At 45.3% G+C, this 25,741-nt stretch overlaps 4 protein-coding genes across 4 annotated transcripts in view; 1 reads left to right on the top strand and 3 right to left on the bottom strand.

Moving 5' to 3' along the window:
• Window positions 1-5,675: 5,675 nt before the first annotated feature.
• Window positions 5,676-15,046, bottom strand: LOC110171071 (NACHT, LRR and PYD domains-containing protein 12-like). Its single transcript, XM_055161044.1, has 9 exons — window positions 15,017-15,046; window positions 13,370-13,433; window positions 12,347-12,435; window positions 10,441-10,615; window positions 7,146-8,910; window positions 6,910-7,077; window positions 6,680-6,844; window positions 6,480-6,526; window positions 5,676-6,286 (listed from the first exon to the last, which is right to left on the bottom strand). The coding sequence occupies exons 1-9, from the start codon at window positions 15,044-15,046 to the stop codon at window positions 5,727-5,729; spliced, it is 3,063 nt and encodes a 1,020-aa protein (XP_055017019.1). The 3' UTR covers window positions 5,676-5,726.
• Window positions 15,047-16,029: 983 nt separating this feature from the next.
• LOC110171072 (tripartite motif-containing protein 14-like) lies at window positions 16,030-17,142 on the bottom strand. The gene is made up of 3 exons (XM_020936756.2): window positions 17,132-17,142; window positions 16,996-17,042; window positions 16,030-16,802 (listed from the first exon to the last, which is right to left on the bottom strand). The coding sequence occupies exons 2-3, from the start codon at window positions 17,015-17,017 to the stop codon at window positions 16,237-16,239; spliced, it is 588 nt and encodes a 195-aa protein (XP_020792415.2). The 5' UTR covers window positions 17,018-17,042; window positions 17,132-17,142; the 3' UTR covers window positions 16,030-16,236.
• Window position 17,143: 1 nt separating this feature from the next.
• Window positions 17,144-25,741, bottom strand: part of LOC129411105 (NLR family CARD domain-containing protein 3-like) — a gene marked incomplete at its 3' end in the record, with an annotated part of 207,923 nt that continues 199,325 nt past the window's right edge. Inside the window, exons 2-5 of the mRNA XM_055161043.1 lie at window positions 25,481-25,661; window positions 17,608-19,506; window positions 17,372-17,539; window positions 17,144-17,306 (exon numbers count right to left, since the gene is read on the bottom strand). Of these exons, the coding sequence (XP_055017018.1) occupies window positions 17,144-17,306; window positions 17,372-17,539; window positions 17,608-19,193 (1,917 nt within the window). The remainder of the gene's footprint in view (window positions 17,307-17,371; window positions 17,540-17,607; window positions 19,507-25,480; window positions 25,662-25,741) is intronic.
• The window catches only part of LOC110171070 (plexin-A1-like), an 86,277-nt gene continuing 84,077 nt past the window's right edge, over window positions 23,542-25,741 (top strand). The window contains 2 exon segments of the mRNA XM_055161042.1: window positions 23,542-23,669; window positions 25,442-25,586. Coding sequence (XP_055017017.1) covers window positions 23,542-23,669; window positions 25,442-25,586 — 273 coding nt within the window.

Raw genomic sequence — 25,741 nt, 5'->3', positions numbered from 1 at the left:
CTGGTCTAGTCCTAATCGAGTCCTGGGCTAGTCCTGGTCGAGTCCTTGCCTAGTCCGGATCGAGTCCTGGTCTAGTCCTAATTGAGTCCTGGGCTAGTCCTGGTCGAGTCCTGGTGGAGTCCTGGTCTAGTCCTGGTTGAATCTTGGTCTAGTCCTGGTCGAGTCCTTGTCAAGTCCATATTGAGTCCTAGTCGAGTCCTGGTCGAGTCCTGTTCTAGTCCTGTTCTAGTCCTGGTCTAGTCCTGGTCGAGTCCTGGTCTCAGAAACAGGTTTTGATAGACCTGGTTGGGTTCTGGGTTTGGTTCTTGGTTCTTTCTCGTGGTGTAAAGTCTGAGATCGCAGGGAGACAGTATTTTTTATTATTATTATATTTTTTTTAATAAAACATCAGAGACTTGTTTGAATTTGGAGCCGAACTAACTTAGTTTCCATGGCAACGCTCTGGAAATATAAAACGATAAAAATAGCGTCGGCGTCTGAGGTGCCGCGGGAGAAGCCGAGGCGTCTCTGAAACGAGGAAAAAACAAAACAGGTGAGATCTTTAAAGGGCCCGTGTTACGCTGTTTTCTGATCTGTGTACGGAAAACGCTCTGTTCCACCTCGTGATGTCATGTGCTAATACAGGAAGTGCTCCATTGCGTTTTCATCAGTCAATCAAACTGTATTTGTATCGTGCTTCATGTGCAACAGAAAAATTATGTGATTAAAAACAACAGGTGGGTGGAGGAAGGGCGGCTCACTCGTCGCCTACGTCACGTTTGGATGAGCAACAGAGGCTTTGCACCTTCACGTGTCGCCCATGGCAACGGTACGTACGCCGCCATGACACCGGGGACACTATGTCACTAACTTCAGCAGCATCGGAGAAACACGGGCAGGTTTTGTTGTGTATTTGGTTGTTCTAGATGCTCTGAAAGGGATAAAACGGTTCGTTTCTTCACTGTTCCTCTGGAAATGACTCATCAGGATCAAACAAGGGAATTATCAAAAAAAAGACAGGAATTATGTCTAGAGAACATAAACCACGAAGAGATTTCCAATGGTCCATCAAGACACACTCACGTCACTTTCATCAAGGTATTTGCTATTTAAATAGTTTCATAGTTTATTTAATGAGAGAAGCACATTTACTGAACTAAAATGTAAAAAGAAAACATTTGCAGTGTGAGTGGCAGTAGAAACTGGATCATCCAACGCACATATAAACATGTCACTCGTCGTAGGACCCATGTTTTCTTTATTGTCTGGCTTATCCACAACTATGTCTTCTAGAATTAATCACTTTTTGCGAGCGGATCTTTCTAACGTTCACGAGGATCTTTTCATGGTCGATTCTTTCGAGGTTCGGCTCACAGACTCTTCGACTCGTGCACCATGTTGATCACAGGAGCCAGTGTGGGTTCGTTGAATCGTAAACTAGTGCGGGTTTTCCTGGATAAATTAATGAAATTTTAGTTCAGTAAATGGTCATGAGCTCTGGGTAAAGACCGAAAAGGACGAGATTGCAGATACAAGCGCTCGAAAGGAGTTTCCTCTGCAGGGTGTCTGGGCGCTCCCTTAGAGATACGGTGAGGAGCTCAGTCACACGGGAGGAGCTCGGAGTAGAGCTGCTGCTCCTTCAGATCGAGAGGAGCCAGTTGAGGCTCGGGTGTCTGTTCCAGATGCCTCCTGGGCCCCTCCCTCAGGAGGTGTTCCAGGTATGTCCCACCAGGAGGAGGCCACGGGGAAGACCCAGGACACACTGGAGGGACTATGTCTCTCGGCCCAGTGGAGCAAATGAAGCACCTTGAAGCATCAGCTCAAGAGTCGAGCAAATGGAGGGAACACTTCAGAGTTTCATGGGGCTTCATCTCCACATCACTACTTAAAATCAATTACAGACTCCCTGCTTGTTGTAAATGAATATGAGAAGGCCAATGAATTCAATGTTTGAATGCCCACCAGGTTACTTTGAGCTGAATCTTGAACACAACCACAGGCTTCTGGTTGATCCCAGGGTGGTCACCGCTATTTTTAAAAGACTTTTTAAAAGAAAAAGAAAGCAGTTTCCTGCTAAAGACTTTTGCTGATGAACTGAGCCAAGATTGGTGTCCCTTATTCCAAATTTCAGAAGATACAGGGGATATACCTTTTAGAGAAATAGCCTAGTCGGAAAACATTGTCAATTAATTAGCTGCGCAAGACAACCAGGCAAGTTTGAGGTTGTTACGGACAATTGAACATGTGAACATGCACGTTGAGCAAATTTTGGAATGAATGGGCTATAGAGTTTGCATTTTTATCAAGGCTCCTTAGTTTGTTTGCTATATGATTGTTCTAAAATCTAAAATCAATCGGTGGATGGTGGGCGAGTGCGGTTTTGAAAATTGGTCAAAACCTTGGGTGCAAATGGACAGCGGGCGGATGATGAGTTTTGTGTCGTGGTTGCGGATGAAAAAATAGCCCATCCACGCATCTTTGTTACCTTTGCTCTGGAAAAAGTCTATTATCACCCCTGTACCAAAGAAAACCTGTCCTAAAGAGAACAATGACTTCAGACTGTGGCCTGGACACCAGTGACTATGAAATCATTTGAGCGTGTCATGGTGGGGTTTCTGAGGAGGTACTGGGTCGTGTAGATCCCTATCAGTTTGCTTACTGCAGCAACAGAAGTACTGATGACGCTCTTGTAACTACTGCCCACTTAATACTGAAACACTTAGTCTACGTTCAGACTGCAGGGCTTAACACTCAATTCCATTTTTTTTGTGAAATCTGATGTTTTTGCGAGGTCGTTCACATTTCCAATTAAATGCGACTTGTATGTGTCTCCAGTGTGAACAGTAAACGGCCCGAAAGTGTCCCACATGTGACTGAAGACACAGCGACGTCAACCGCAGCGAGCGTGCTCTGTGTTTACGGAAGTTGTCCAAACATGGACGCAGCATCGAGCACCTGGAGATTTTAAAGTTCCTCTCGTACCGGAGCCAGAACATGAACAACTTACTTGTTTTAAGGAGGAGATTGAGAAGGAGAAGGACGAGGTTTTTGGCCGTGGCGTTTTGTGGGACAGAACGTTGAAAGGAACGTGTGGATGTGGAGACGGAGCCAAGAGTGGTGAGTGGTGATGTGCTTCACTTCAGTCACATGGAGTTCATTAACAATTTTCTCCTACTTCAGTGCAGAATAGTGACGTTTGTGTCTTGTTGATAATGCGTAGGTGGAATGAATGCACTTTGGCCATTCAGACTGAAGTCACATGTCAAAAGATCAGATATGTATCGATTTCAGGAGCACATATCCAAGTGTCCTGGGTCACATTTGAAAAAATCGGATCTGTGTCGTTCAGACTGTCATTAAAAGATCAGATACAGGAACATAGAATAGGAGTGTTCACACTTTTTCATCATGTGAGCTACTTACAAAATGACCAAGTCATAATGATCGACCTAATACAAAGTCAAGCAAACTGCACTGAAACAGTCTGTGCCCCTTTTTTGGACCCTCACCCACAGTTTGAGAACCCCTTCTTTAAGATAACTTCCTCTGGCACTTTACACAAAACTGTGGAAAAAGTGAAGGAAGATTTTTAAACCTGTTTTTTAAAGTTCCAAACTGGAGTTTCATTCTTTTCTGGTTTTGCAGTGATATTTACCAGCCTCTGCACATTTACCAAACCAAACGCACATCGTGACAAACACAGATGCATTTGTCACTTTTGTTAGATAAACTTCAGCCAAATGTGGCAGTAGGTCTGTTCTGTAGATCCGCTCTATGCTGTAGACCTGCTTTGTGCCAACACTGGAACACAAATTTAGACTGGTTTTTGCTTCACGTTTGGTCTTGCTCTTCTAATCAGCGCGCACTGTGGAGGGGCTTGTGTTCGCTGTACGCAGGAAGGTGAGAGCGTGAAAAGGCGAGGGGCGGCGTGCTGACGTGGGGCAGAATGGACAGGTAGGATGTTTAGGAAGTTGAACCTGCCCTGTGATGCACGCTGGTACACGAGGACACACGCTGTTGCAGACGAGCCGTGCATAGGGAGCGTGTGTTTGTGATGCGCCGTAGAGTCTCCGCGGGTTTCAAATGAGCGCACAGGCTGCACTGAGACGCCCCACACGCTCCTGCACCCGCTACAAGTTTATTACCAACAGCAGCGGCCGTAATGAAATATGATCACAGATGTTGAGTGTCAGACCTCGAGTGAGAGAAGACCGAGTCTAAATGCGAGTCCGAGACAAGACACGGCGATCTACCCACACGACCTTGGCGATCGACTGGTAGATCACGATCGACGTATTGCGCACCACTGACATAAAAACTAAAAAATCAGATTTGGGTCACTTCAGGCTGCAGTCTGAACGTAGCCTTAGAGGATCCTTCAACATCACCAGAATATTGTTCATGGATTTTAGCTCAGCATTTAATACAATATTACCGAGCGCCCTGTTGAAGTTGTTAGAGCTGGTGTTAAGAGTTATATTATTAAGTGGTATTGGGCATTCCTCACAGGGAGACAGCAACAAGTTAAGGTTAATTCAATGCTGTCAGATATTCATGTTGTCAGCACTGGGGCACCACAGGGCTGTGTTAGCTCGCCTCTTCTTTTCACTTTGTACCAATGTGTGCAGGAGTAAACAGGTAAACAACTGTATACTTACATTTTCTGATGACATGGCTATTCTTAGTTTACTCAATAAAAGTACAGATGCCATCAGCTACAAGACAGAAATTGATGAAGTTGTGCATTGGTGTGAGGAGCACAACCTTGTCTTAAATGTGGAAATGACAAAAGAGATGAGTTTTGATCCCAAATCTGTCGGGGACCACAGCCCCGTTAACATCAGGGGGAGGGACATAGAGCAGGTGACACGTTATAAGTACTCAGGTGTGTTATTTGATTCTCAGCTCCAATGGAGCCAGCAGGTACAGTCTGTCTGCTCAAGAATCACCAGCGCCTCTATTTTTAAGACGACTTAGGTCACATAGAGTGGATACAAATGTAATGCTGATGTTTTACAAAGCATGCATGGAATTAATTTTACGTTATGGCATGTCAGAATGGTTTGGTAACCTGTCAGTCAAACTTAAATCACAGATTTTTACCTTGACTAAAAGAGCAGGTAAAATAATGGGTGTGGCCCCGAGCTCACTTCAGCACATTTTTGAGGAGACTGTGAGGAAGCTCGGCAGGAAGGAGCAGTGACCCAACCCATGTTCTTCACAGTCAGTTTGAGTTGATGCCGTCAGGCAGAAGGTTCAGGGTCCCAAACTGTAAACCGAACAGATTCAAACATTCCTTTGTGCCATCAGCCGTTAATCTGCTAAACTCAAGATAGTGCAGTTAAAAAATAAATGTAAAAGTCTTAGGGAATGTGCAATTATTAATAGAATCCAAGAATGCAAAGCGTTTGCCTGTAAAGAATGATTTAAAGGTCCTGTTGGTCATACTTGGTCTTGTATTTAGTTTGTTCTATTGTGGTGTTTATGTGGTGCTTTGTGTTGTGTTTTTTGATAAACCACGTGATCCCCTGTCTCAAAACAAATTTCTCCCACGGGAGACAATAAAGGATTATCTTATCTTAAGTGTCCAAGAACACAACATGAATGCGATGAATTATAAATGTTAACATGATCAATTTTAAATATCAAACAGTTGTTGACATTTACAAAACTCTGCACTGCCCAGCCCCATCCCCACCACACACACTTCACAAAGTCATAAAGTTACACAGAATCCTTCTTTTATGTCACTGTGTTTTCACTTTCACCACAGACGCTGAACTCTTATCCCACCACAGCCCAAACCCAGGGAACAGAGGCTCAGTGAAAGAGGAAGTGAAAGTGTAGAGATGGAACAGTTCTCCATCAGGGTGGACGTCATAGAAGGACAAAGATAAAACCTCAGTGTCCAGGAACACACCCACTCTGCCAACGGACACATCATCTACTACTGAAGGTCCTCGTGGAGAGTATCTTGCTGTGCTGTTGTGGACGACAGTGTATCGTCCATTCATGACTCGAAGACACCATGAATGATCATTTTCTCCAAATTTACTCTCCTCTCTTACTCCTCTCCGTCTGATTCTTCTGTAGCTCACTGCTATATCGACCCCCCCTCTCCACTCCACCTCCCAGTAACAGCGCCCCCTCAGGCCAGTGGAGCTCAGGACCTGAGTCTGGTCTGTGAATCTGTCCTCATGATCTGGATACAGCTGCTCCTCTCTCATCCAGGTGACTTCCTGTTTCTCCTCAGACAGTTTGAGAATTGTGTGAATTGTGTTTGGGTCCAGAGAGAACTCACAGGAGTCTGAAACACAAACAGCTGAGTTAAAACTACAAATACAACAGGTCAAATTTAAAGGAACTAGAGATGGTTCTACTTTGTCTTTGACCTATAATATGTTGTAAATTTATAATTTATAACTAAATAAAAATAGAAAATAATATTTTCTCTGGACTTCCCTTGAGTTTTCTGTTTCTGCTTTGGACTGAGGACTCACATTTTCTGAGACCTGGGACCATCCAACACTCTCCAGCAGGATCCAACCTGAAACACACAAGTCCAGTTTAGACCAGACCAGAGACCAGGATCTGGACCCACCATGGACCAGAGACCCACTGAACCAGGACCCACACCTGACAGACAGCAGGGGGCAGTGTGGTCTCACCTGACAGACAGCAGGGGGCAGTGTGGTCTCACCTGACAGACAGCAGGGGGCGCTGGTCCCGTAGAGCGGTCAGGAGCTCTGCTGAGGGTCCTGGATGGTTGTAGCTCAGGTCCAACTCTCTGAAGTGGGAGGGGGCGGAGCTCAGAGCTGAGGCCAGAGCAGCCCCGCCCCTCTCTGAGACCAGACATCCAGACAGCCTAAAGACACAGCATTACACTCATGTGGACACAAGGGGGCAGAGTGCATCATGGGAGTGTCTCACCTGAGCATCTCCAGTCTGCAGGGGGCGCTCTTCAGTCCAGAACACAGCAGCTCCACTCCTGAGTCCTGGAGGTCGTTGTGACTGAGATCCAGATGTGTGAGACTGGAGGAGCTGAGGACTGAGGCCAGAGGACCACAGCTGTGAGGGGACAGGCCACAGCCACAAAGACTGAGGACAGAGAGGGACATTAGAGACTAGAACCTCCACACAAGAGTTTAAATACAGTCTGGACTCACAGGGCTTTGGTGGAGGCTCTGACCACCGGCAGCAGACCCAGGAGAGCTGTCTCTGAGCCCTGGTATTTCCTCAGGTCAAACTCCTCCAGGTCTGAGTCTGAGGACAGTAAGACGAAGGACAGAGCAGACCACAGAGCAGGAGACATGTGTCTATCAGAGAAACGTCCTCCTCTCATGTACCACTGCATCTGCTTCATCAGACTGTGGTCGTTGAGTTCGTTCAGACAGTGGAGCAGGTTCATTCTTCTCTCTGCAGACAGACCCTCTTCATCCAGCTTCTGTTTAATGTACTTTACTGTCCTCTGACTGGTCCGTTCACTTCCTGTGTGAGTCAGCAGACCCCACAGCAGCCTCTGATTGGTCGGCAGAGACAGCCCCAGGAGGAAGCGCAGGAACAGGTCCAGGTGTCCGTTTGGACTCTGTAAGGCCTGGTCCACAGCAGAGCAGTAGAAGGCTTTAGGGTCTGGACTCTTAGAGGAGTGTGGTGTCTCCAGCAGGTTCTCTCCAGAGCTGAAGAAGGTCTGATGGACATGAAGAGCAGCCAGAAACTCTTGTACACTCAGATGGATGAAGCAGTAGACTTTGTCCTGGTACAGGGCTGGCTCCTCTCTAAAGACCTGTGTGAACACTCCGGAGTACACTGAGGCCGCTGCAGCGTCCAGCCCACACTCGCTCAGGTCACTCTCGTAGAAGATCAGGTTTCCTTTCTGCAGCTGCTCAAAGGCCAGTTTTCCCAGAGACTTCACCATCTCCCTGGTCTCTGGAGTCCAGCGAAGGTTTTCCCCTGATCCCTGGTGATACTTGATGTTCTGGACTTTGGCCTGCACCACCAGGAAGTGGACGTACACCTGTGTGAGAGTCCAGGGCAGCTCTGGTTCCTCTGTTTGTTCCAGAAGCTTCTGTAGAACTGTGGAGAGGATCCAGCAGAAGATCGGCATGTGGCTCATGATGTGGAGGCTGCGGACGCTCTTGATGTGGGAGATGACGGCTGTGGCCTGGTCTCTGAACCTCTTCCTGAAGTACTGCTCCTTCTGCAGGTCGGTGAACCCTCGCACCTCTGTCACCATGGAGACGCACTCAGCAGGGATCTGATTGGCCGCGGCGGGGCGCGTGGTTATCCAGAGGCGAGCGGAGGGAAGCAGGCTCCCCCTGATGAGGTTCACCAGCAGCACGTGCACTGAGGCGGACTCTGTGGGGTCGGTCAGGACCCGGGTTCGGCCAAAGTCCAGAGGAAGTCTGCACTCGTCCAGACTGTCAAAGATGAAGAGCACATGGAGCTGTTGGAAGCTGCAGAGATCTTTGGATGGACTGAAGAAGTGGTGCAGCAGCTCCACCAGGCTGAACTGTGTGTCTCTGAGCACATTGAGCTCTCTGAAAGTGAACGGGAACAGCAGCTGGAGGTCCTGGTGGGCCCGGCCTTCAGCCCAGTCCAGACTGAACTTCTGAGTCAGCACTGTTTTCCCCACACCGACCACGCCCTTCGTCAGCACTAATCTGATTGGCTGTGGTGAATGTGGGCGGGGTTTAAAGAGCTCTTCACATGTGATGGTCTCTGGAGCGGCCGGTCTCCTGGACGCCGTCTCCATGTGTCTGACCTCATGTTCCTGGTTGACCTCTGAGGCTCCGCCCTCTGTGATGTAGAGCTCTGTGTAGATCTGGGTCAGGGGGGCGGAGTCTCCTGCTTTAGCCACGCCCTCAAACACACGACTGAATCTCTGCTGCAGATGCCTCTTCAGTTTCTCACAGTGAACTCCAACTTCAGTCCCTGAGGAAGACAACAGAGACCCTCAGTAGTTGGGAGGGAATTTGTGAAATACCGCAAGGACTGCCCACTTCTGGAAAAGATTTAAATTTTTGTCAGGGTGTTAAGTTTGGGCCTCAGGTTTTTAAAAATACATGGATCCAAGTTGAGGTGCGTCCCCTAGTGGCCGGTGTACATAAAATCCAAAATGGCCCCCGGCAAAAAGAGAAAAGGTTATAGTCCACTTTCCTTTTGTCTTAAATTCTTATGATGACAATTTTTCTACTTGACTTGATAAAAGGAATGTGATTTCAGTATTATCTTCCCATTTTAAGGCCATTTTCATTTCAGATTTATTGTAATGGTCACTTTTTGCCTGAAAAACGGTCCATATCTCTGGAATGAAATAACAAACTGTATAACAATGATTCAGGCCTCTAAACCCACAAGTCACCTCAATTAGACTGCATGAAGCTGGAAATGATTTGCTGTTGCAAAAATTGTTTATGAATGCACTTTAAAAAAAGAAAAGAAAATACAATATTAAAAAATATATTATCAGTTGTTATTGAACCTCATCAGGAGCACATAAGCTACTATTGTAGCCACAGCTGCCCTGGGGCAGACTGACAGAAGCACAGCTGCCAATCTGCACCACCACCACCATCTCACACACACACACACACACACACACACACACACACACACACACACACACACACCACTGTCATACTAGGCAATGTGAGTGAAGTGTCTTGCCTAAGGACACAACATCAACAGATTTTTAACACCGGCGCCCTCCTGTGGCTCCTGATTTTCCCAATGTCTCCCATCCAAGTCCTGACCAGGTCCGGCCCTGCTGAGCTTCTGAGATCAAGATCAGGCTTTGACAAACCCATATGACCACAAAGTTAAATATTTCATCTACAGGAACAGTGACCATCTTTAAAAATGATGACCATCTTGAATTTGTGACAAGGATCTTTTTCTATGATCATATCCTGTAGAGAGTATTTATATCAAATGTTGGATCACTTTTGAATAATTTATATAACCGCACACACACACTCAAAGCAACATCACGTGACTCTGAGGAAGACGCTAGTGAACAGTCGAAACTGTCAGGCATGAAATAACACTCCAGGTCTGAAAAAAAGAACCTAATAACATATAATTTATATAACCATTTGAATTGAATTTTTGAGTGGCCAACACCTTTTTCCAAGGCTCATAGAGAGTATCTGTGCCAAATTTCACGCTTTTATACCAAAGTGAACGATTTTTTTCACTAATGTGCTGCACTTTTAGCTCAATTTTGCATTTTAAAAGTGCCTTTGGACTTTAAACAACCAGATTTTATTTAGCAGGTAGCTGGTTACCCTCCACAAAACATTTCTTAATATTTGAATTTTTTTAAAGTCTATGGGAAAAATTAATTGAAAATGTTCTTCCATAATCGGAGTAAACGTCCAGGTGGATGGGAGAGTTGAGCTCAATGGGAATGAAAGTGGGTGAAGAATTTCACTATAGTTTGGTCTCAGCTGGAGGATTTACCTGTTGTATGTGGGTTTGGGTTGGTCGTACAGTTCTGCAGACGCTGGGCCAGATGCTCCTGGTCCATCTTCTTCAGGAAGTCCAGGGTGATGTTCAGAACCTCTGTGCTCAGCTCCTCACCCTCAGAGCATTCTGGGTAATCTGAGGCCAGGAGCCTGTGGAGCCTCTGCAGCTGCTGTTGGACATAAACCAGGACAGAAGACGTCACTGGACTTTCAACTAGAGCCCGACCGATATATCGGGCACCTGGAGACATATTGGCTATCGGCCGATATGCTTGCTGATATGGGCCGATATTTCACAAAGGCATGTTATACCTCGTTATAAAGCTTAGACTCTCTACATTATGTTCATTTAATGCAATTTACAGACAGATAAATGTGCAAATATGTGGCTCCACATCAGTATTTATCTGCGGTGTAATTTGTCGGTGTGTGTCCGTACTGTCCCTGAACACACCACCAGAGTCACGTCACTTCACTCACATGTGTTTGTTTACACCCGCAGCCGTGCGCAACACTGAGATTATTTTGTTTTTACGGACAATCAGTTTGAGTCTGGATTAAAAGGACATTTATTAGTGCAGACTTGTGATGTGGGAGGAGCCTGTGTGAGCGCTGAGTGTTGGAAATATGTCGACTTTGAAGCTAGTTTTGGTCATTTGTTATTGATTATCTGCTGTATCTCTCCCACATAAACAGGCTGTTTTCTATTGGCCTATTGTAAATTGACTTTATTGGCCATATATTTGTTATTGGACCTGCATTGACATGTAAATGAGCTGTGAATAGACGTGTGAATGATCCACATTTATGCATATAATTAATTACCGTGGTGCGCATGTTTTTACGGCTAAAGGCTAATAGTGCTAGTTTCTTTACTAGCTAGGAGTTATGGGTCGGATGCGATCGAAGCGGCTCTCAGATCCGGCTCTTTGAAGTGAACAACGGGAGCATGTTTCTTATTGGGAGCCATGTTTTCTCTTTTTCTCTTCAAGCCGCTTGTAGACCCGTAGTTTGACAGCAGCAGCGGCTGAAAACGAAACTTTCAGAAATCTGCGTGTGCATAGGATAAAAAAAAAGTGCATATTTGGCTGCAGTTCAGCATAAAATGAATAAACCAGGACTAATCTTGGGCTCAAGTGAGGGAGAGACCGAGTCCCGACACTCAGTCCTGGTTCACTTCTGGTTTAGTTCTGCTTGCAACAAAACAATCTCAAGAGTCGCTTGAGAGCCGAAAGAGCCAACTGCTTTAGTGAGCCGAGCCAAAAGAGCCGGTTCTCAAAAAAAACTGTAATACCCATCACTAGTAGTTAGAATGTGATGCAAAAATGCCATTAGGCCAATCTACTGTATGTAAATATGACGTAAAGAGTCAGAATAACAATAAATGTCACCTAAATAAACCCAATTTAGAATCCACTAGAGCCAAACCTAAGTTTTTTAAACTTTCAAGATTTACAGTGAATTTTTACATCACTAAATATATCGGCGATTATATCGGCTATCGGCAGCGCCAACTCCCATTATATCGGTTTCATATTGGCTACAACAAAATCCATATCGGTCGGGCTCTACTTTCAACAGTCGAGTTTTTCTCCTCCTAAACACTTCATTAGTTCTGTTCACATCAATCATAGTTTGTCCTTCTACACTCAGTGGTTCAGACCTGGTTCAGACCTGGTTCAGACCTAGTTCAGACCTAGTTCAGACCTGTCTTAGTCCTCTCTTAGTCCTCTCTTAGTCCTGTCTAAGACCCGTCTTAGACCCGTCGTAGACCCGTCGTAGACCCGTCGTAGACCCGTCGTAGACCTGTCTTAGTCCTGGTTCAGTCGTGTCTTAGTCGTGTTGTTGTGTCTGTGTGAGTTTGTAGTTTGTTGTGATGAAAACAGAACAGAGAGACTCACCTGGACGTGCAGAGTCGTGGAGCAGGTTTGACTTTGATCTGAGTCTCCCTCCTGCTTCAGCCTCTTCAGGAGCAGAGTCGTGTCGAGTCCTGAAACACGATTCAACATTTCTGTAAATCATCTGCTCAAAGGCTCAGATCAAATCATAAAACAAGAACAACACAGAGCAAAGTCCATTTATTCAGGACAGATAAACTTATATTATCTCAGTCATCAGGGAAAAAAATAAAATAAAAAAAGGGAACTTAATGAATTTACTTTAGAAAGTTTTCTCGGTGACTCGGTCCAACCTAAAGACAGAAAAATACTTTATTGTTCCGAAAGGAAAGTCAGTGATGGTGCAGTACACGGCAAATGATCCAATAAACACTCGATATAAACTGCAGTCCAGTGAGGTTCATTTGGTCTTCGTTTCTGGTCAAATAGTTTTCTAATATTTTCAAAAGCTAAACCAGGACTAAACCAGGACTGAACCAGGACTGAACCAGGACTAAAACAGGACTAAAACAGGACTGAACCAGGACTGAACCAGGACTAAACCATGTCTAAACCAGGACTAAACTAGGACTACAAGAAAAAACTAAATTATGTTCCATAGAATTATTGTTACTTTTTGTCTGTGTGAATGTTCAGTTGGTTTTATAATAATAATAATAATAATAATAATGATTATTATTATTATTAATAATAATAATATTAATATTATTAATAATAATAATAGTATTAATATTAATATTAATATTGATATAAATATTAATATCAATATTAATAATCTAAAAGGGTTCTAAGTTATTACATTGACGATTATAATGACATGTATATTTCAGTATGTCTTGTTTGGGGGGCTGATTGATCTTTTTGACATGTCTGACACAATAAACAGAGTTAAAAATAAAATAAAAAATAAAACACGGGGATAAAAGTCACATGCTAACAGCTCCATACAAACAAATGGAAGCGGCTAGGCTAGGCTAACACATTGTAGTGAATGGGAATGCTAAGCTAAGCGCTAGCGAGACTCACCGGTCCAGTAGTTGATCGGTTTGCAAGGTTCTGTTTCGGGTTGGTCGGCGCCGGTAGTTGGCTCCTACAGTTCGACATGAGTTAGGGTTGTTTGGAGAAATGACATGACGGAATAACGATAAAAAGAGTAAACGTAATTTCAGCAGAAAGTTTCCAAAGACTCTCACTACTGGGTTATACGACGCGCTGATTGGCCCGCGCTTAGTCACGTGACTGGTACACGTTGTTGTTATTATTAATATTAGAAAAACTATTAGGACCAAAACAAGACTGAACCAGGACTAAAACAAGATTGAACCAGGACTAAAACAAGACTGAACCAGGACTAAACCAGGATTAAAACAGGACTAAACCAGAACTAAACCAGGACTAAACCAGGATTAAACCAGGACTAAACCAGGACTAAAACAGGACTAAACCAGGACTACACCAGGGCTAAAACAGGACTAAAACAGGACTGAACCAGGACAGAACCAGGACTAAACCAGGTCTAAACCAGGACTAAACTAGGACTACAAAAACAAAAAACAAAAATTAGTAGTTGGCTCCTACAGTTCGACATGAGTTAGGGTTGTTTGGAGAAATGACATGACGGAATAACGATAAAAAGAGTAAACGTAACATCGGCAGAAACTATCCAAAGCGCGTAGACTCTCACTACCGGGTTATACGACGCGCTGATTGGCCCGCGCTTAGTCACGTGACTGGTACACGTTGTTGTTATTATTAATATTAGAAAAACTATCAGGACCAAAACAAGACTGAACCAGGACTAAAACAAGACTGAACCAGGACTAAACCAGGATTAAACCAGGTCTAAGCCAGGACTGAACCAGGACTAAAACAGGACTAAACCAAGACTAAAACAGGACTGAACCAGGGCTAAAACAGGACTAAACCAGAACTTAAACAGGACTAAACCAGGACTAAAACAGAACTTAAACAGGACTAAACCAGGACTAAAACAGGACTAAAACAGGACTAAACCAGGACTGAACCAGGACTAAAACAGGACTAAACCAGGACTAAACCAGAACTAAACCAGGACTAAACCAGGACTAAACCAGAACTAAACCAGGACTAAACCAGGACTAAAACAGAACTAAAACAGGACTAAACCAGGACTGAACCAGGACTAAAACATAACTAAACTAGGACTAAACCAGGACTAAAACAGGACTGAACCAGGACTGAACCAGTTCTAAACCAGGACTAAACCAGGACTAAAACATGACTGAATCAGGACTAAAACAGCACTAAACCAGGACTAAACCAGGTCTAAACCAGGACTAAACCAGGTCTAAACCAGGTCCTGCTTCCCTCCTCTCTCTGAAGTTGGAGACATTTGAGTCTTTATCAGTGTTAATTAAATTCAGATCACAGACAATAAAATAAAACAGCTGCTGTCCAATGAGACTGACATAATGTGAGTTCACAATGAAGCTTGGACTTTTGTGAAAGGTAAAATAAAGTTTAGTTTATGATTTTTAAATAATTACTGTCTTGTGATATATAGCCTGGATAATCAGGAAGACATCACAAGTTGTTTGAAAAGAAAAGGAAGATTTAAATGTCTTTGAATGTGTCGAATATCCAATTTATAACAGAAGTCCATGAGAAACACGAGACTCCACCAGGCCACAGCACCAAGGCTGAAGAGACTCTGTCTGGCCCCATCTGATCATTTATCCGACGTGGAGGATTCCAGCGATGACTCCGACCTGAACGAAGCTGAAGTTTCAAGCATACATGGAACTCAAGCCACATAAGGAGGATTTTTTTCATGTTCTTTTGTGGTGGAAAGAACATGAAAAGGATTTCCCGAACCTGGCAATGATTGCACAGGGGCAAACTCTTAATCCCTGCATCCAGCGCTGCCAGTGAGAGAGACTTTTTCTCTTCTGGATTTGTGATCCAAGAACGAAGAACGCAGCTGAAACCTGGAACTGTGGACGATAAACTGTTCCTGCACAGTAACCTTGTTTAGAAATTAAGGCAGGAAGTTGATCACATCACATCTTATAGTTTATTCTACAAATGAGCTGGTCTTTTGTATTCTTTCTGGTTTATTAAATATATAATTTTTTCTCTTGCACATTTGTCAGATTATGTCAAGAAAGTGGGACACACAGGAATATGAGAATCCCAGTTTCTCCACACACATGTAAACAACAGATCCTGAATAACCGGGATATGGATAATAACCGGGACACTGATGTGAATGTGAACAAACTCACTGACTCAAATTCTCTTGAATCTGAAAAACTCCAATAACCAGGCCCCTCCCTCTGTACCCAGACCCCTCCCTCTGTACCCAGACCCGTCTGGTCAGGTACAGTTTTGAGTAAAATGTTTCTTGCCCAGTTGCAGATATATTAGTGTTGTAGAAGCTGCATAAGTTTTTCGATGGTCTGAAAAAAGCCAAAGTGAAAGGTGAGAGTGACTGAGTGAAAAACGGTCGGCTGATGCTGATGAGCGTGTGACTGTGATGTTATTTGAAAGGGATGAGTTTAGCAGTAAAAATAAATCAGCTCACCTGTTGTAGCTCTGCTCAGATTGTGTTAAAACAAAGATCAGATTAAAGTCGGACCTGAATAACACAGTTCCAGGCAAAACATGCCTCCAGTTAGCTTCACCAACCCCCTGCCCATGGAAAGATGAATGCAATATATTTTTTTTTATTTATTTTTGTTTTTTATTTTCCCATAGTCAAGTGTCCAAAAACACAAGAAAAATGTGATGAATTACATGATAAACTTGAAATCTCAAACAGTTGTCGACATTTACAAAACTCTGCACTGCTCAGCCCCATCCCCACCACACACACTTCACAAAGTCATAAAGTTACACAGAGTCCTTCTTTTATGTCACTGTGTTTTCACTTTCACCACAGACACTGAACTGTAATCGTCCCACAGGCCAAACCCAGGGAACAGAGGCTCAGTGAAGGAGGAGGTGAAGGTGTAGAGATGGATCAGTTTTCCATCATAGAGGACATCATAGAAGGACAAAGATCCAGCCTCAGTGTCCAGGAACACACCCACTCTGCCAGAGGACACATCATCTACTGATGGACGTCTTCCTGGTATGTAGATGTCTTTTTCTATGTTGTTGTGGTGGACGCTGTATTGTCCATAATAAATCTGTAGACTCCAGGACTGATCATTTTCTCCAAATTTACCCTCCCTTCCTGTTCCTCTCCGTCTGATTCTTCTGTAACTCACTGCGATATCAACCCCCACGATCCACTCCACCTCCCAGTAACAGCGCCCCCTCAGGCCAGTGGAGCTCAGGACCTGAGTCTGGCTTGTGAATCTGTCCTCATGATCTGGATACAGCTGCTCCTCCCATTCCCAGGTGACTCCCTGTTTGTCCTCAGACCATTTGAGTTTTCTGTGAATTGTGTTTGGGTCCAGAGAGAACTCACAGGAGTCTGAAACACAAACAGCTGAGTTAAAACTACAAATACAACAGGTCAAATTTAAAGGAACTAGAGATGGTTCTACTTTGTCTTTGATCTATAATATGTTGTGAATTTATAATTTATAACAAAATAAAAATAGAAAATAATATTTTCTCTCGACGTCCTTTGAGTTTTTTGTTTCTGCTTTGGACTGAGGACTCACATTTTCTGAGACCTGGGACCATCCAACACTCTCCAGCAGGATCCAAACTGAAACACACAAGTCCAGTTTAGACCAGACCAGAGACCAGGATCTGGACCCACCATGGACCAGAGACCCACTGAACCAGGACCCACACCTGACAGACAGCAGGGGGCAGTGTGGTCTGACAGTCCCGTAGAGCGGTCAGGAGCTCTGCTGAGGGTCCTGGATGGTTGTAGCTCAGGTCCAACTCTCTGAGGTGGGAGGGGGCGGAGCTCAGAGCTGAGGCCAGAGCAGCCCCGCCCCTCTCTGAGACCAGACATCCAGACAGCCTAAAGACACAGCATTACACTCATGTGGACACAAGGGGGCAGAGTGCATCATGGGAGCGTCTCACCTGAGCGTCTCCAGTCTGCAGGGGGCGCTCTTCAGTCCAGAACACAGCAGCTCCACTCCTGAGTCCTGGAGGTCGTTGTGACTGAGATCCAGATGTGTGAGACTGGAGGAGCTGAGGACTGAGGCCAGAGGACCACAGCTGTGAGGGGACAGACCACAGCCACAAAGACTGAGGACAGAGAGGGACATTAGAGACTAGAACCTCCACACAAGAGTTTAAATACAGTCTGGACTCACAGGGCTTTGGTGGAGGCTCTGACCACCGGCAGCAGACACAGGAGAGCTCTCTCTGAGCGCTGGTATTTCCTCAGGTCAAACTCCTGCAGGTCTGAGTCTGAGGACAGTAAGATGAAGGACAGAGCAGACCACAGAGCAGGAGAACTTAAAGAGGAGAGTTCTCCTTCTCTCATGTTCTTCTGTATCTCCTCAAGCAGACTATGGTCGTTGAGTTCGTTCAGACAGTGGAGCAGGTTCATTCTTCTCTCTGCAGACAGACCCTCTTCATTCATCTTCTGTTTGATGTACTTTACTGTCTCCTGATTGGTCCGTTCACTTCCTGTGTGAGTCAGCAGACCCTGCAGCAGCCTCTGATTGGTCGGCAGAGACAGCCCCAGGAGGAAGCGCAGGAACAGGTCCAGGTGTCCGTTTGGACTCTGTAAGGCCTGGTCCACAGCAGAGCGGTAGAAGTCTTCAAGGTCTGGACACTTAGAGGAGTGTGGTGTCTCCAGCAGGTTCTCTCCAGAGCTGAAGAAGGTCTGATGAACATGAAGAGCAGCCAGAAACTCCTGCACACTCAGATGGATGAAGCAGTAGACCTTGTCCTGGTACAGGCCTGGCTCCTCTCTAAAGACCTGTGTGAACACTCCGGAGTACACTGAGGCCGCTGCAGCGTCCAGCCCACACTCGCTCAGGTCACTCTCGTAGAAGATCAGGTTTCCTTTCTGCAGCTGCTCAAAGGCCAGTTTTCCCAGAGACTTCACCATCTCCCTGGTCTCTGGAGTCCAGTGAAGGTCCTCCCCTGATCCCTGGTGATACTTGATGTTCTGGACTTTGGCCTGCACCACCAGGAAGTGGACGTACATCTGTGTGAGAGTCCGGGGCAGCTCTGGTTCCTCTGTTTGTTCCAGAAGCTTCTGTAGAACTGTGGAGAGGATCCAGCAGAAGATCGGCATGTGGCTCATGATGTGGAGGCTGCGGACGCTCTTGATGTGGGAGATGACGACTGTGGCCTGGTCTCTGAACCTCTTCCTGAAGTACTGCTCCTTCTGCGAGTCGGTGAACCCTCGCACCTCTGTCACCATGGAGACACACTCAGCAGGGATCTGATTGGCCGCGGCAGGGCGCGTGGTTATCCAGAGGCGAGCGGAGGGAAGCAGGCTCCCCCTGATGAGGTTCACCAGCAGCACGTGCACTGAGGTGGACTCTGTGGGGTCGGTCAGGACCCGGGTTTGGCCGAAGTCCAGAGGAAGTCTGCACTCGTCCAGACCGTCAAAGATGAAGAGCACCTGGAGCTGTTGGAAGCTGCAGAGATCTTTGGATGGACTGAAGAAGTGGTGCAGCAGCTCCACCAGGCTGAACTGTGTGTCTCTGAGCACATTGAGCTCTCTGAAAGTGAACGGGAACAGCAGCTGGAGGTCCTGGTGGGCCCGGCCTTCAGCCCAGTCCAGGCTGAACTTCTGAGTCAGCACTGTTTTCCCCACGCCGGCCACGCCCTTCGTCAGCACTAATCTGATTGGCTGCTCTGTTTTCTCTGTTCTCATTGCTGTATGTGCCTCTTTCATTGTTATTTTGTCTGGTTTACTTTTACCAAATAGTTTATTCATTATTGCCTTGATTGGCCTCTTTCTTTTTGACAGCTCTGCCCTGGATTGGCTGTGGTGAATGTGGGCGGGGTTTAAAGAGCTCTTCACATGTGATGGTCTCTGGAAGCGACCGGTCTCCTGGACGCCGTCTCCATGTGTCTGACCTCATGTTCCTGGTTGACCTCTGAGGCTCCGCCCTCTGTGATGTAGAGCTCTGTGTAGATCTGGGTCAGGGGGGCGGAGTCTCCTGCTTTAGCCACGCCCTCAAACACACGACTGAATCTCTGCTGCAGATGCCTCTTCAGTTTCTCACAGTGAACTCCAACTTCAGTCCCTGAGGAAGACAACAGAGGCCCTCAGTGAACTCACAATCTCCAAATGACACAGAACTATGAGAACACAGCAGGTTTACCCCACAGTCCTCTGCTCAGCCACTTTTCTCTCCAATACAAATGTGTCAAATACAGTTTATCTTTAACTCATTTGACGTTGTATTTAGATTTCTTGCCATTTTGGATCAAATATTGAAAAATACAACTGTTTACTGAAGTTCTGTAAAGTGGGAGGTGGTGTTACGGATCTGTTGGACGTGTCACATGAGGCGATGTGGCCCCCAACACATTATTATTATTATTATTATTATTATTATTATTATTGTTGTTGTTGTTGTTGTTGTTGTTGTTATTATTATTATTATTATTATTATTATTATTATTATTATTAGTAGTAGTAGTAGTAGCAGTAGTAGTAGTAGTAGTAGTAGTAGTAGTATTTGTATTATTAGGTTTCTAGATGCATTGTAATAAATACACAGATAAGAACAGTCCTGGAGGTTCAGCTGCATAAATAAGTTGTAGGAGTAAAAACAAACAGCTACAAAAAGCCCTGTTTGTACAAAGAGGGAGTCAAATATAGTCCATTAAAAATATTAATAAACTATGTAGGTCTTGGTCTCTATAATCTGACTCCAAAATGACTCAGATACATGTAATTAATGTGAGTCTAAATAAATATAGTAATTTGCAATGTAGTTTCCACAAAAAGTGGCTTTATTAAATTATTATTGACTGAATATTGACGTCCATCCCAAGTCTGTTTGTCTAACCATAAAAGTGACGTGCACGACTGAACTACAAGACTTATTTATAAAATTATGCTTTCACTTTCCAAAATCAAAATAATATAAAAAGTTTAAAAGCTCAGGTCTAATCAGATCTGTGGAATTATTGATCATTTAATATAAAATGTGCTTCTGAAACTTTATAAAACACTGAGTTATTCAAACATTTAGCTCAGTTTAGCGTTTTAAATGTGCTTTTGGACTTTAAACGGCCGCATTATGGATTTTATTTAGCACGTAGCTGTTTACCCTCCACAAAACATTTCTTAATATTTGAATTTTTTTAAAGTCTATGGGAAAAATGAATTGAAAATGTTCTTCCATATTTGGAGTGAACTTCCAGGTGGATGGGAGAGTTGAGCTCAATGGGAATTAAAGTGGGTGAAGAATTTCATGATAGTTTGGTCTCAGTTGGAGGATTTACCTGTTGTACGTGGGTTTGTGTTGGTCGTACTCTTCTGCAGATGCTGGGCCAGATGCTCCTGGTCCATCCTCTTCAGGAAGTCCAGGGTGATGTTCAGAACCTCTGTCCTCAGCTCCTCACCCTCAGAGCATTCTGGGTAATCTGAGGCCAGGAGCCTGTGGAGCCTCTGCAGCTGCTGTTGGACATAAACCAGGACCTGCTCCTCCAGAACCTGAAACACACAGTTTGGACTAAAGTATTGGCTCTGATCCAGGAAAGATGGAAGGTCCAGGTGAACTTTTTGAGCAATAAAACAGAACTGTGCTTTTCCTCTTATGATGCTCTGGACCAGCAAAGACTCAGCTCCTACAAAAGTGCATTTGAAACACGACTCCTTAACCTCGTGCTGCAGCTCGATTGTTTTGAGTTTTTCAAACTATTTTCTGACAGAAAATGTTCATTGTTTGTTGGTCATAAGGGTGAAAAAGGAAGACATCAAAAACATTTAAACATTTAACCAAAAAACAATGAAAAGTCCAAGAGTCTTGAATCTTGAGCAGTGGAGTTCCTCAGGGCTGTGTACTTTCCCCCTCACTCTTCTCCCTGTAGCACACACACTGCCCGTCAGCCTCCATGTGAACCTGAATACTACACTATACTGAAACCTTTTCTACCATGGACCTCTCCTGGACACATGAGGGCGTCTCACCTGTAAATAGTGATTTTATTTTGTAGTGTATGTAGAAACCAATGAGCTGATATACACTTCAGCAGCAGTGATCCTAAAGGTGCTGGGCTGTAAGAGCAACCATGGAAGCCATGAGATTCAATACTCACCATGGAAAAGACGGTTAGAGGCCAAAGTCAAGGAGACGAGGACAGAAGTGAGCCAACTGTCAGAGGCTCAGAAAGGTACAAAGAAAAAGCAAGTACCCAAGAAGGTACAGCCAGATGCCTGATCTGAAGCACTTGAAACTGGCAAACAAAGTCTCCAAGCCTTGGCCAGCCGCCTAAAGAGGTACACACGAGATAATGAGGCCAGCTGAATTAACCGGCTGTTCACAACACAACCGGTGAAAGTGTACGCTCAGTGGCAGGGTAATAACACCAGAGCAGACCCACCAAGGCTGGAGACTGAGAGGTACTGGAAAGGCACATGGGAGAGGGAGACATCACATAACACTGATGCACAGTGGCTGGTGGATCTGAGAGAAGACCACAGCAACCTCCCTGAACAGAATCCAGTCACCATCATAGTGGCAGACATCCAGGAAAGAGTCTGAAGTATGAAAAACTGGACCAGGCCCTGACATGATCCACACAGACTGGCTAAAGAAACTCACTGCTCCCACGAGCGCCTGGCAGCACAAATGAACCAGCGGACTCACCCTGAATGGCTAACTCAAGGGCGTACGATCCTGATCCTGAAGGATCCCTCAAAGGGTGCAGTCCCATCCAACTATCGGCCAATAACCTGTCTCTCCACAACATGGAAGCTCATGTCAGGCATCATCGCTGCTAAGATAAGTGGGCACATGGATCAATACATGAGCGCAGCACAGAAGGGCATCGCTAAAAACACCAGGGGAACCAAACTCTAATTACTGGTGAACAGTCGCCCGCGACTTCAGAACCCGTAAGACCAACCTGTGCACTGCCTGGATTGATTATAAGAAAGCCTCTGACTCAATGCCACACACATGGATCACTGAGTGCTTGGAGCTGTACAACATCAACAGGACTCTAAGGGCCTTCATTGCAAACTCGATGCAGTTGTGGAAAACCACCCTTGAAGCCAATGGGAAGCCACTTGCACAAATGTCCATCAAATGTGGCATATACCAAGGAGACTCACTGTCCCCACTGCTGTTCTGCATCTGAACACCCTCAGCCAAATCATCGACCGCACTGGCTACGGATACCGACTCAGAAACGGGGCCACCATCAGTCACCTCCTCTACATGGATGACATCAGCTGTACACTAAGAACGAGACATCGACTCACTGATCCACACCACCAGGATCTACAGCACAGACACCGGAATGTCATTCGGGCTTGAGAAATGTAGCAGGATGGTGACAAAGAGAGGGAAGGTAGAACACACAGAGGGGGTCTCACTCCCAGAAGGAACAATAGCAGACGTTGAGGACAGTTACAAGTACCTTGGTATCCCACAAGCAAATGGCTCCTCGAAGAGGCAGCTACAGCCAAATACCTGCAAAGAGTGAGACAAGTCCTAAGAAGCAGCTCAATGGAAGAACAAGGTGCAGGCAAAAAACAGCTACGTCCTGTCAGTGATCAGATCCCAGCAGGAATTATGCACTGGTCAAAGGAGGAGATACAGACCACAGATGTTAAGACACAAAAGCTCCTGATCATGTGGAGGGTTCATCCCAAACCCAGCACCCTGAGACTGTACGCAAGCCGGAAGGAAGGAGGCTGAGGACTAGTGAGTGTGGGAACCACTGTCCAGGATGAAACATCCAAGCTCCATGAGAACATCAAGGACAAGGCCCCGACAGATGAGGAGCTCAGAGAATGTCTCAGACAGTGGGGTCCAGAGGAAGAGGAGCTGGAGGGACCATCATGGCAGGACAAACCCCTACATGAACCACCGGAACAGAACTGAAGTGGCTGATATCAAGAAATCCTCCCAATGTCTTGAGAGGGTCTGAAGGCGACACAGAGGCTCATCCTGGCAGCTCAGGAGCAGACCCTGGGCACTCGAGTAATAGAGGTCCAGATCTACCACACCAGACCAGAGTCACGGTGTAGACTGTGCAAAGAGGCTCCTGAGACAATCCAGCACAGAACTGCAGTTGTACGATGCTGCAGGGAAACAAACATGGAGCTACAGAACCAAGTGGTGGTCATAGTGTACAGAAACATCTGTGCAGAGTACGAGCTGGAGATCCCAGGATCAAGGTGGAAAACACCTCCAAAGATTGTGGAGAACAACCGACCCAAGATCCTGTGGGACTTCAGATACAGACTGACAGGATGGTGATGAACCAACCAGACATAGTGGTGATGGAGAAGAAACAGAGCAGAGTCGTGGTGGTGGAACATCACAACACCAAGAGACGGAACATCAGGAGAAAAGAACACGAGAAACTAGAGAAATACTAGAAGCTCAAGGAGGAGCTGGAGAAGATCTGGAAGGTGAAGGCATCAATGGAGCCTGTGATGATCGGACACTCGAGGCTGTAACCCCCAAACTGGAAGAAACTACAACAGATACCAGGAAAAACAACAGAACATCTCAATCCATAAAAGTGCAGTACAGGAACAGCAAAGATACTGAAGAACTCTCAAACTCCCAGACTCTGGTAGAGGAGCCGAGCTGGATGAGGGAGAAACCAACCACCGTGGAAGGAGCACATTATTTATTACTTACAGTAAATACAGCATCCAGCTTCTCTCTGTTTAAATACCTCCCACTCCCCAGACGCTTCCCCCTCCCCTTTAAAGCACAGTCCAGGTACAGAGAGTCACATTATACAGTCTCGTCTCAGTCATGATCTGAGGAACAGGTTTTTACTTTTTGGTCGTTTGTAAATCAATTCCTGTTCTTCCTGTTGTTGAACATAATTAATTTTTTTTCTTCTTCTTCACACATTTCACATTGGACCATTTGAACTATTTCTGAACTGTTAAAACCTGCAAACAAAACTATCATCAAGGTCTAAAAACACAAAATGGATACCAACAATGTAAGGAAAAGAATTCAGCTTTTAATGACTCCTCACGTCCACTTTCCCTCAGTGAAACTAAAAGAAAACTGAAAAAGAACAAAAACATCAAACAGAATTTAAAAAAACAAGTTATTTAGAACTGATACAAGAATAAGTTTGGTGCTAAAAAACTCACAGAGAAGTGCAGAGTTTTGACGCAGTTTGACTTTGATTTCCTCCTGTTTAGTCCTGGTTCAGTCCTGGTTTAGTCCTGGTTGAGTTCTGGTGAGTTTATAGTTGTTGTTGTTGTGATAAAAACAGAAGTACAGAGTTTTGTCACACTTGGACTTCCTCGTGTTTCTTCAGTTCTTCCTCCGGCAGTTCCAGACTTTCCCCACACCAGCCTGAGCCCAAACACGGACGCTCACACTTTTTACTCACGTTTACATTTTGAGATTTTTGTTTGACACTTTTTCTGAGCACAAAGTTTAATCAGAGGTTTTGTGTCACTCAGAAAAGTGACTGATTTAGACCTGGTTTAGTCCTGAGTTCAGTCCTGGTTTAGTTCTGGTTTAGTCCTGGTGTAGTTCAGTCCTGGTTTAGTCCTAGTCTAGTTCTGGTTTAGTCCTGGTTTAGACCTGGTTTAGTCCCTTCGTCAGCACCAATCTGATTGGCTGTGGTGAATGTGGGCGGGGTTTAAAGAGCTCTTCACATGTGATGGTCTCTGGAGCGGCCGGTCTCCTGGACGCCGTCTCCATATGTCTGACCTCATGTTCCTGGTTGACCTCTGAGGCTCCGCCCTCTGTGATGTAGAGCTCTGTGTAGATCTGGGTCAGGGGGGTGGAGTCTCCTGCTTTAGCCACGCCCTCAAACACACGACTGAATCTTCTGCTGCAGATGCCTCTTCAGTTTCTCACAGTGAACTCCAACTTCAGTCCCTGAGGAAGACAACAGAGGCCCTCAGTGAACTCACAATCTCCAAATGACACAGACAATGACTCCCCCACAGCAGGTGACAGTGACAGATCAGATCTGCTGCCTGGACACAGTCTCCTCCTGATCTCAAACCAGCCCAAAGGGCTGCAGCTTAACAACAGTCAGAGTTCTTACTGTTCTTCAGACGCTGGGCCAGATGCTCCTGGTCCATCCTCTTCAGGAAGTCCAGGGTGATGTTCAGAACCTCTGTGCTCAGCTCCTCACCCTCAGAGCATTCTGGGTAATCTGAGGCCAGGAGCCTGTGGAGCCTCTGCAGCTGCTGTTGGACATAAACCAGGACCTGCTCCTCCAGAACCTGAAACACACAGTTTGGACTAAAGTATTGGCTCTGATCCAGGAAAGATGGAAGGTCCAGGTGAACTTTTTGAGCAATAA

Source organism: Boleophthalmus pectinirostris, unplaced genomic scaffold (genome assembly GCF_026225935.1).
Source record: "Boleophthalmus pectinirostris isolate CB_2022bp ecotype Guang Dong unplaced genomic scaffold, ASM2622593v1 HiC_scaffold_3, whole genome shotgun sequence".
NCBI classification, from domain to species: domain Eukaryota; kingdom Metazoa; phylum Chordata; class Actinopteri; order Gobiiformes; family Gobiidae; genus Boleophthalmus; species Boleophthalmus pectinirostris.
The sequence above is the reverse complement of the archived record's forward strand: the minus strand, read 5'-3'. Positions and strand labels throughout refer to the sequence as shown.